General features: G+C 46.9%; 1 protein-coding gene across 1 annotated transcript in view; it reads right to left on the bottom strand.

Moving 5' to 3' along the window:
• Positions 1-12,012, bottom strand: part of MYH11 (myosin heavy chain 11) — a 109,378-nt gene that overhangs the window by 63,803 nt on the left and 33,563 nt on the right. The window contains exon 4 of the mRNA XM_060174106.1: positions 274-301. Coding sequence (XP_060030089.1) covers positions 274-301 — 28 coding nt within the window. The remainder of the gene's footprint in view (positions 1-273; positions 302-12,012) is intronic.

Below are 12,012 nucleotides of genomic sequence, written 5' to 3'. Positions count from 1 at the left end.
GCAAAAAAAAAAAAAAGGAAAATTAAAAAGAAGGGTACAGAAGAAGATGATAGTGGGCATCATCAACAGCTTCAGTTTGCCTGATTTGGCCTGGGATCACTTGATCAAAAAGTGATCATCTAGTTAGTGAGCATCTAGTTAGCACCAGATACAGGGTAAGGAGTTGGAAACAGTGAGGCAAAATCCAAGAGGTATGCCCTCAAGGACCTTTTTCTTTAGTGGCTTGGGCCTCAACTCCAAAATAAAGAGAGAAGAAAAGGCAGCTCCACTTACGTGCACAGGATGGACTGGTCTTCCCGATCTGAGGAGAGAAAGAACAAAAGCCATGGGTTACAAACAGCTCTCAGCTGAGGGTCTGGGAATAACGACTCCCCGGACACTCATGCTGAACCCCTACATGCTGGTCCCACTGGCACCGGCTGGGATGTGTTGTTAGCTTCTCCTCCTTTTGGAGGAAGTCACAGAAAGATAGCAGGGCCTGACTTACTCCAGAGCATCCCCACCCCACCCCACCAGCTCCTGGTCCAGGAAACCCATGCAGCCTGAGGAGGCCTCAATAGAACAGACTTTGGATTCAGACTGGAGTTACACTTGACCACTTCCTGTGTCCATGACCTTGGGCGAATATTCCCAACCTCTCCACACCTCTGTCCTTTCACCTGGTTGATGGCATATGGTGGGGTGGACAGTTTTAGCTTTTGAAAACCCAGCATCCACTCCCTCTTCTTCCAGCAAGAGTATGTGGGTCCCTTGAGGAGACTTGTCCCGTGACTCCCCTCCAATCATGGAAAATCATGGGTTGTCAACCCAATCAAGGGGTGAGGACATGTCCCAGGTTGTGTTATCACTTTTTTTTTTTTTTTGCCTCCAGAGTTATTGCTGGGCTCAGTGCCTGCACTATGAATCCACTCTTCCTGGAGGCTATTTTTCCCCTTTTGTTGCCCTTGTTGTTTGTCATTGTTATTATTGTCATTGCTGTAGTTGTTGTTGGATAGGACAGAGAGAAATGAAGAGAGGAGTGGGAGACAGAGAGGGGGAGAGAAATACAGACACCTACAGACCTGCTTCATCACTTGTGAAGCGACTCCCCTGCAGGTGGGGATCCGGGGGCTCGAACCAGGATCCTTATGCCGGTCCTTGCACTTTGCGCCATGTGCCCTTAACCCACTACACTACCACCCGACGCCCCCACACATTCTTTTTTAAAAGATTTATTTATTCATGAGGAAGATGGAGGATGAGGAGGACAAGGAAGAAGAAGAGGAAGAACAAGAACCAGAGCATCACTTTGGCACACACCACACCAGGAATCAGACTCAGGCCCTCTGGCTTGACAGGTGGCAAAGAAAATAAATATTCACCATCCCCTTTTACAAATATTTTTTTAAGTGGCCTAAGTGACATATGACAATACAGAGGACTCTACCAGGGGAGCTAGTATTAGGCAAAGAACCAGCCCATTGGACTAGGTTTGAAGGACTGTAGATATTGGTGCCTCCAACATCTACAGAGAGAGGGAGAGGGAGAGGGAGAAGAAGAGGGAGAGGGAGAGAGAGAAAGAGAGCGCGGGAGGGAGGGAGAGGTCTACTTGGGGAACAGAGAAAAAGAAGGAGCCAGTTTAAAAAAAAAAAAAAAAGGTTTCAGGGATTGGAGGTAGATAGCATAATGATTATACAAATAGACTCTCATGCCTGAGGCTCCATAGTCCCAGGTTCAATTCCCCATATCACCAGAAGCCAGAGCTGAGTAGTAGTGCTATGGCAAAAAAAAAAAAAAAAAAAAAAGTTTCAGGAAGGAGCTGACAGCTAAGAGCTGACAGCTAGGACCCAGACCCTCTGGATGAGAACCTGAGCAGGGAGTAGCAGCCTGGGACCAACCCAGACAACCTGCACTATTTTAAGGACAATTATCTTGATCCTCCTGTGCCTGGCCTTCCATCGGCCTTGGGAAGACGGGTGGGGCACAGGAGATTTACAGGGTCAGAAGCTCACCCTGCCCTGAGACAGATCCCCGCAGGTCCCCAGGAGAGCAAGTGGGCTCCAGGGGAAGGTCTGGAGCTGCAGGGTAGCTGAGCTGGGGGCTGCAACGGGACTTCCGACCTGGGACATTCCCATCGGAAACCAGGGCCACCAGGCGTGGGAAACTGGCTGGTTATAGGCAGAAGGGCTCCATGGGGGCTGCTGGCTGACCTATGCAGAGCCCAGGGGAGGGATTTCTGAGCTTGAGTAGGCACTGGACAAAAGAGAGCAGGCTCTTCTAATTGTACAGAGAGGTTCCTCCTCCAGGCTTTGAAGGGGTCACTTCCTTCCTAATTTCCTTTTCCTCTTTGCATTGAAGTGGATGAAATTCACATAACCCATGAGTAAACAAGTCAATGCCTGGTGAAGCCTCCACAGCACTGTGTAACTTGTACCTCTGTCTAGAACCAAGTATTTTTATGAGTCCTGAATAAAAAACCCCAGGCTAGTAAGGCAGTCAGTTTCCCTTCCCCACGACCCTTGGCCACCAGCAGTCTGCTTCAGTCCTTGGATTGGCCTGTTGTGAACATTTCACATAAACAGAACTGAACACTGTGGTCTCTATGCCTGACGTCACTAACTGTATTCTCCCCTAAAATGTGCCTCTCCATCCCCCCTTTCTCCTTATTCTCAGGGCCCGGCCTTGGACATGCAACTCTTTGGGTGAGCTTTGCAGTGGTTCCCCATTTGCAGCAGACCTGAAGACTCTCAGGAGCCGCCCAGCTCCCCACAGACCAGCTATTTCGGCCTGATCCCAAATGCCCTGTGGTTTATGGCCAAGGATCCTTCAGGCTGCCCATAAAAGGAGAAAAGCCAGCTAGGACTTAGAGTACACCAGGCAGAACTACTTCCCTTCCTTCCTTCTTGTGCCAGGCTGCTGTGGGACCCAGCACATGGAAGTGGCCCAGCCTGTGTTCCTGCAGGGTCAGCAACAAACCTCCTCTCACCCCAGGCCAGAGAGGACTTAAGAATCCAACTTCTACTGTGTCCAAGAAAGCAGCCTCTGCCCTAATGGCACTCATGACTGCAAACACCTGAGGGGCTGGGAGGCAAAGTCACATGAACAGCCCAGAAGAGAGTGAATACTTGCTGCACTTGCTCTCACAGAGCCCCACGCTCCCAAGCACTGTCCAAATGAACTCTCACAGAAACAGCAGGAGTTAGCTTACCCAGCAGGGTGCCTGCCTTGCCAGCAAGGCACCTGGGTTAGAGACCCCACACCACATGGGAACAGCATGGTAAGCACCGTGGGTAGTTCTGTCATATCTCTCTCTCTCTCTCAAATTAAACTTAAGTAATGAACCCTCATGACAACTGGGGTCAGCCCTGTTACTATTCTCATGGGACAAATGAGGAAGCTGAGGTACAGAAGTGAACACATGAGCAGGACTGAGATTTAAAACTAGCTCAAGAATAGAAATTCTTAATGCAACAATTGCCACCTCAACATGCTTCAGCTCAGACTGTGTCCAGAGACTTCAGGTATGGAATGACAACCCTTCAGCTTCATTACTCGGGTGAGACCTTTCCTTTCATAGTATTCTCTAATTCCATCCCAGGTGGATCACTTCCTAACAAAGTCCCAAAACCTAGATATAGACCAGGTTCTGTGAGATAGAGCATATGTTCACACGTATCCATAAACTAGTGCAAAATATATACCTGAAAGCAGAAGTACACTAGAGTTTGCAGTGAGTACCCCACCCCCCAACACTTCCTCTCCACTATTCCAACCTTTGGGTCCATGATTGCTCAACAATTTGTTTGGCTTTGTATGTTAACTCTCTTTTCAGCCACCAGGTTACAGATGCCATCAGTATGCCAGCCAGGCTTCCCTGGACTGAAGACCCCACCAATGTGTCCTGAAGCTCCGCTTACCCAGAGACCCACCCTACTAGGGAAAGAGAGGCACAGACTGGGAGTATGGAACAACCAGTCAACGCCCATGTTTAGCGGGGAAGCAATTACAGAAGCCAGATCTTCCACCTTCTGCAACCCACAATGACCCTGGGTCCATGCTCCCAGAGGGATAGAGAATGGGAAAGCTATCAGGGGAGGGGATGGGATATGGAGATTGGGTGGTGGGAATTGTGTGGAGTTGTATCCCTCCTACCCTATGGTTTTGTTAATTTATCCTTTCTTAAATAAAAAATAAATTTAAAAAAAGAATAGAAATTTTTGATTGGAAATTCTGCAGGAACCCCCTGACCCTGGGTCAGGATCCTTCTCTGTCCCTTCTGCCAGTAGAACTAGGTTGGATGATATTCTGAGGGTAGAAGACAGAATCTGATGGCTTCTGCTGGGCCCCAAAGGAACTCCCCAAGCCCCCAGGAAGCTCTGTCATCTTTAAAGCAGAACTGGCCAGGTTAGAAGGGTGTGAGGTACAGGAAGACCAATATTCTCCACCTCCCACTCACTGGCCCCCCTTTCTATCTAGTCCAGACCCACAGTCTCAAGGATCCCAGACTGGACTCTCTTGTCCAGTTCACAGGTCTGCTCCCAAGGGGGCACCCTTGGCTTCCAGCCCAGGACAGCCCCACAGGGCCTTCTCCCCATAGCACATGTATTTGTGGGGTAAGATGGCTGATTTCAGCTCCTTTACTGCTAGAGGATCCCCATACCCACCCCCTTGTAGAGGCAGGGAGTGGGGGTTGGGGGAGACACAGAAAGGAAGCTGGAGCATTTGTCTTCCACAAGGTATCAGCAAGGGCTTCCCAAATCCACTTCTTTAACTCCACATTTATTCTTGATTAGAAGCATTTTTCCTTAACCCTCTCTTCCTTCACCCCTGCAGGCAGCCTGGGAAGTCCATAAATGGCTCATCACCATCATCCCTTATCCTTCCTCACTTCCTGCCAGGGAAATCAAGCTCTCCATGATAAATCAAAACACCTACCAACTCCCTGAGTGCCCTGTTCAGAAGTCAGACAGATGGAGACCCAGACAGACAGAGGCCCCGGCACCTCTCATTCTGCCAGGATAGACTCAACACTGAAAGCAGATGTAAACTCTCCAACCTGTCACCCACTCTCCCCTTCTCCCGGGAAGCATGCGTGGTGGGAATGCTGGAACAAGACTACTCAGAATCACTTCCCAACTCAAATTCTTGGCCATCAGCTTCCTTCCCAGGACCATGGGTAGAATCCACATCCTCTAAGGAGTGCAAGTGATAAGATGGCTTACTAGCTGCCTTGGTCACCACTGTCTTTCCCATCACCACCCTCATCAACAGGCAATAAAGTGGCTGGGGATGATACTGACCCTCTCCCAGGACAGGGAGGTTGAGTTCATCCCTTTCTAATTCTCATGGCAAAGTCAGTCTCTTAACCTTATTTAGGACTTTGAGAAAGTGTGGCCTCTCTTAAATTGGGGCAAGAGCACTGAACTACCCACTGACTGCCCACTGCCATGGAGGAAGAAGGTAGCTAAGGGTGCTGTCTCCGGGTCTGACACACCTTTAAGGCCAAATTGGTTGAACCTCAGTTTCTTCAAGTCTGTCAAATGGGGTGCTTGTTGTGGACTTGCAGAGCAGAGAGTCCAAGATACCCAGAGCCTTCCCCTCTGCCCAGTGTACACAGTGGCTCAACAACTCCACATGGACTGGGAGATGCAACTGAGTGTGGGGGACAAAGCAGAGGGTTTGATCAGCCCATGTCCCAAACTCCTCTTTAGTCTGGAGAGAGTTCAGCCAAGAGCCTGGGAGCTGAAACCACCAGCTCTGGTTTCTTTTTCAATCCACTGAAAGTGGTAGATTGGTGCTAATGAGATGAGGACAAGACACTTGAGTGGCTATCTTGACAGGGACAAGTCCTGTTAGTCGCTCTCAGCACATCAAAGTGAAACCTTAGCTGCCTTTCACACTATATACAACCCTCCCCCAGAGTGGTTCCCATCAGGAAAGCTTTATCAGTGCATGCCCCCTCTATAGTCATCACATTAATTTCCCAGGGTCACTGACTCCACCCACCCCCAAAGGTGTGAGCAGCCCCACCCACTGACCCGAAAGCCATGAGCTCTGGGAGTCAGAGAAAGCCAAGTTCAAATCCAGTCCTGACTCATGTGAACTTCAGTAAGTTCCACACAGTTCTGAACCCCTACTTCCTCAAGGCTGAAATGTGACTAACAACAGAACCTGACTCCAGCTTTGGATTCCCTGAGAAATCATATAAAGATAAGTGCATGTATACGCATGCGTGCACGCGCACACACGCGCACACACACACACACACACACACACAGAGAGAGAGAGAGAGAGAGAGAATAAAAATAATTGAAAGAGCCTGGTTTTTGCTATTTTGTTAAAAAAAAAAGTGAAAGATTAATGTTCTGAGGGAAAATGAAAGCTTTGTTGGCCCTCCTTAACTAGATCTGTAGGACTGCTTTTCATTCTGGGCTACCCAGGAAGCCACTGTGGCAGCTTCCAGAATGTCATTTGACAGGTCCTGATCAGATCCTGTCTTACTTGGAGGTCTGTGCAAAGCACTCTCTAGAATATTCCTGCAAGCCCTGCCTGAGCATGGGGGAAGCACACAATAAAAAATCCACTGTGGGGAGTCAGGTGGTAGCACAGCGGGTTAAGTGTACATGGCGAGAAGCACAAGGACCTGCATAAGGATCCCGGTTTGAGCCCCCGGCTCCCCACCTGCAGGGGAGTCACTTCACAGGCGGTGAAGCAGGTCTGCAGGTGATGACCTTTCTCTTGCCCTCTCTGTCTTCCCCTCCTCTCTCCGTTTCTCTTTGTCCTACCCAACAACAACGACATCAATAACAACAATAATAACTACAACAACAAAACAAGGGTAACAAAAAGGGAATAAATATTTTTTAAAATTTTAAATCCACTGTGGGGGGCTGGGCAGTAGCACAGCAGGTTAAGCACACCTGGTGCAAAGCCCAAGGACCATTGTAAGGATCCTAGTTCAAGCCCCCAGCTCCCCTCCTGTAGCAGGGTTTTTTCACAGATGGTGAAGCAGGATTGCAGGTGTCTATCTTTCTCTCCCCATCTTCCCCTCCTCTTGATTTCTCTCTGTCCTAGCCAACAACAACATCAATGGTAAAAATAACAGTATGACAACAACAAGGGCAACAAAATGGGAAAAAATGGCCTCCGGGAGCAATGGATTTGTGGTGTAACCACCAAGCCCCAGCAATAAGCCTGGAGGCAAAAAAAAAAAAATCCACTGTGATCACTATCACTTCTTTGGGTAAGAAAGCACCAGAGAATTTCTATCAAGTAAGTGTGGGAGTCAAACACATGCATTTAGCTCTCCTCCCTCCCCCCAACCTTATTAAAATGACAGTAGAGGGGTTTTCCAAAAACACATGCACTGGCCCAACTGAACTGAGAAGCAGGCAGGAGCCACACAATTTTGGAAGCCAGAAAACAGAGATGATGGTCCCAAGAAAGGGAACATCTAAGGAGGCAACGGGGAAAGCTGAGCAACAAACTCAATCCCCTGTCCTCAGCAGGTCCTCTGGAAGAGGGGAGGAAGGAGAACATGGAAACATAAGGATTGAGGCAAAGACACTATCTGATGCCTTCACTCCCTGCAGCCAAATGACTCCCCTTCCCACAGCCATTATAGGGGACATATCTGTTCTCTGGAAGGAGAGGGAGAGGGGCTCTGTTCTGGGGGGTGGGGAGGGGCACCAGAGGGCATCCTGGAAAAAATAAAGGTCATCTGCAAGTTTCATTCTGAACTTTGGAACCCTTAAGCCTTCTCTAGTGGAGCTGGTCAAGAAAGAGACTGAAATAGCTAGTGTGTCTCAGTATATCAGCTCAGCTCCACCACACTGTAGTCAAGTTCACCATCGGCAAGCATGGGCTGCCCTTCTTTTTTTGGTGCCTTGGCACCCTGAGTGGATGCACAGTCAAGGATCACATCTTTTTGTTTTTTTAAACTCACTAAAGATCACATCTGAAGAAATTAATACAACTAGCAGAAGTCAACACAAATAAACAAGGAAATGCCATCTTAAGAGGAAACAGACTATGCTTAGAGAAGTTCCTTCCAAGGGAAAGGAGAGTGCATCCACAGGAAAAAAAAAATGCTATGAGAAGGAAACAAAATAGAACATATATTTAGGGGCACAGTGGAAAAATCAGTGAAGTATTTTTAAATAGAATTTAATTTACTTTCCAGAATTAAACTAGATAAGGAGATAAGAACTATAGGGATGGGATTTTCTGTGGGGATAAGCAGAAATAAACAGGGCTGGGGAAGCAGGATCGTGGTTCTGTAAGACTTTCATAGGCGGGGCTGGGCAGTGGCTCATAGTAACAAGTACAAGGACCCTTGTTGCAAGGACCTGGTTCAAGTCACTAGCTCCCCACCTATGTGTGGGAGGGTCACAAGAGGTGAAGTAGGTCTGCAGGTGTCTATCTTTCTCTCCGCTTCTCTATTTTCCCCTCCCCTCTTGGTTTCTCTTTGTCCTATCCAATAAAATGGGGGGGGATGGCCACCCGGAGCAGGGAATTCATTGTGCAGGCACCAAGCCCCAGTGATAACCCTGAAGGCAAAAATTAGAAAACTTTTATAGGCTCTGAGGTCCTAGGTTCAATCCACATCACCACCACAAGTCAGAGCTGAACAGTGCTCTGGTCTCTCTCATCAAAATAAATGAAATGTTTTAAAAATGGAACAGAATATAGAGAGAAAGAAAACATCAGAAAAGTAATTAACACATCTCCTGGATAAGGATATGAGTTGGCAAATTATAGGAGGACTCTAAGTCTGCAGCATAGTGGGTGAAAGGAGAAAAAAAAAATCCATCATCATGAGCAAGGGATAATGATGAAACTGAAAGCTTCCTAAGAAGCATTTTCTAGGGAAGAAAAAAAAAAACTAGTCACACACAAAGGCTCAAGTATAATGCTGACTTTTATCTGGTCAAAAATTAAATGAACTAGGAGGCAATGAAGCAATGGCATAAAAAAAAGGCATTTCATACTTAAACATGTAAACCTCTATTTAAGCAAGACAGTATATCAAAGAAGAGAATGATATAGAAACTAGGAAACAAGGAGTCCCCCTTGAGAGTCTGAGAGGCGTTTCAAAGATGGCAGGGGACATTCCAGTTGGTAGTCACCAGTCATGGGTGCTTCCAGGGCAGGCCAGAGGCTCAGTAGCAGTTGTTTTCAAGGAAATAGGAACAGGATGCCCAGTTCATACACAGGCATATTAAAAGGATGCTAACGCACTTGAGAATGGGGGTAGAATAAGGGACCAAATACATAGAAAATCAAGATGGAGTGAGTTGGGCAGTAACACAGCGGGTTAAGCACAGGTGGCACAAAGTGCAGGGACTGGCGTAAGGATCCCTGTTCAAGTCTCCAGCTCCCCACCTTCAGGGGAGTTGCTTCATAGGCAGTGAAGCAGGTCTGCAGGTGTCGTTCTTTCTCTTGCCCTCTCTGTCTTCCCCTCCTCTCTCCATTTCTCTCTGTCCTATCCAATAACAACAACATCAATCATAACTGTAACAGTAAAACAGCAAGGGCAACAAAAGGAAATAAATAAATATATTTTTTTTAAAAAATCAAGATGGGGGATGCAACTACTACTAATGAAAAGAGTAAATTACACAGGAAATAAAAAGTAATTATAAGACAGTGCAAAACTAATTTGCAAACCTCTACACAGTTATAATAATGTTATCTCTGGATATATAGTTCATCAAGACTAATATAAAAATGGTGAGAATCGTATCTGGAGGTCCAGAGATGGGACATGTATGTGTGTGTGTGTGTGTGCGCGCGTGAGTGTGCCTGTGTGTCTACATGTGCATGTGAGAGGCGAATGTGTGTTCTAGAAAAAGCATTGGAGGATGTGTGGGTGATCTGGTTGCAACGTCTGACACCCCATTGATCGTCATGGTTTAAAAAGCACTAGAAGCCAAGGGGTAAATGAGCTAAATCCTCAGTTCCCATTTAAAAAGTCACTAAGACTGGCCTAGTACTGAAAAATAAGATGCCAGCAAAACAGCAGGTGTTTTAGAGATCACAAAGGTAAGTTCCAAAATGTCAGTTTGAGCATTGATAATGATTATCACTAGAGAAGCAGCAAAGGAGGAATATCTTAACAAGCCTGCAGGAAACATGTGACTTTAACCTATCTTCACATACATCGCTGATAAAAAGAAAACTTTTCAAAGAAGACCTAAATAAACTTAAAGCTGCACCAAAGCAAAGGACTCTGGGGGGGGGGGGAGAGGCGAACTTTGGGAGCCTATTACATAATGAAAGTATGCATATGTTAATAAATCCACTATAAAGCATTAACCCCCTCAATAAAATGAGTTCGCCACCATGTTCCCCAAGTCAGATCCTCTAGATTAACTCTTGCCACCCTCACCACACCATCCTCACCTCCACACAACCCCAGTTCCACTTCTCATATCCTAGCTACCCATCCTTCAAGGTTATAAGTTCCCATCCTTCTCAGACAACCTGCTCTACCTCTCCTGACTCTGGCCAACAGTTCTTCATTCATCCATCAGCTAAATTAACTGAGCAGCTACTAGATGCCAAAGAGATGTGGACATACAAAGAGAGTAGGCAGGTAGGGACAGAGCTCATGGGTCCTCAGAAACACAATTTAGAAGCATCATTCAATAATCAGTGCATGGGTGAGCCACCCTCCCTATCCTCCCTCTGTATACCCCATTTTGTCCTACAAAAGGTTGAGGGGGGAACCAAAGCTGCTACTTCCACTCCAATGAGACAGCAGCTAACTGTGGATCTCAGCTCAGTGACTTTTTTTTTCTTCCAGGGTTATTGCTGGGGCTCAGTGCCTGCACCATGAATCCACTGCTCCTGGAGGCCATTTTTCCCCCCTTTTGTTGTAGCCTTGTTGTGATTATTATTGTTATTGTTGATGCCGTTCATTGTTGGATAGGACAGAGAGAAATGGAGAGAGGAGGGGAAGACAGAGAGGGGGAGAAAAAGATCGACACCTGCAAACCTGCTTCACTGCCTGCGAAGTGACTCCCCTGCAGGTGGGGAGCCAGGGGCTTGAACAGGGATCCTTACGCTGGTCCGTAACCCGCTGTGCTACCGCCCGGCCCCCCGCTCAGTGACTTTTATAGCAGAGCCACATTCACTGACAGAGACACAAACAGGCACCACCCTTTCCTTCACCCAAACCAGATTCCTGTAACAGGGAAATGGTTCTGTGGTTGAGCACCTTCCTTGTACATGTGAAATCCCATGGTCAATGCACAGAACCACATAGGATGGAGCAGTGCTCTGGTATCTGTTTCTCTTTCTCTGTCTCTTTCATAAATCTTTAAAAAAATTTCAAAATTTATAGATGGAAACAGTTGTTATTCTTCTCAAACTTACATTTTTCTCCTTTCAAAACAATGTTTTCACTGGAGTTCACCCTCACCAATTTGCCAGAAAGCACCAAGTAATGCCAAAATTACTACATGACAAACTGTTGGTTAACAATCAAAGCAAATAGAGAGTTCTTCTTGGACCTGGGTGGTGGCAAACCCAATTAAAAACACTTATTACCATGCAAAAAGAGCCAGGTTTGAGCCTCCACTCTCCACCCGCAGGGGAGGACACGGCAATTTTGTGTGAAGACACAGAGCCCAGGAGGGGGTCTTCACCATCAAGTCTAGTATTGCCTCATGGCTGGGAGGTTGTCTAAGGAAGCAAGTCCCAACACACAAATATTCAATGAGTTGACTGCTGAGGAAACCAGGTCCTGCGGAAACATCCCTCTCTGGTTTGCACTACTGACTCAGAATCACCTTGAGGGTTAACTTAACGCCCACCATCATTATACAAACAGAAAAACAAATTGGTAACTCTGTAAAATTGCTGATTTCCTGGAAGGTGCAACATAGCACACTCAGGCCTTGGAAAAGAGAGAGAAGAATTCACAACTGAGTATTAAAGAGAAAGCACACCAGGGGCTTTCAGAGGCCATGGGAAACATTCACCAAGTGGAAGAAGCCTTAATGCAAGTGGTGATTCCTCTAATGTGAC

The sequence above is a fragment of the Erinaceus europaeus genome, chromosome 15 (assembly GCF_950295315.1).
Source record: "Erinaceus europaeus chromosome 15, mEriEur2.1, whole genome shotgun sequence".
Lineage (NCBI taxonomy): Eukaryota > Metazoa > Chordata > Mammalia > Eulipotyphla > Erinaceidae > Erinaceus > Erinaceus europaeus.
The sequence above is the reverse complement of the archived record's forward strand: the minus strand, read 5'-3'. Positions and strand labels throughout refer to the sequence as shown.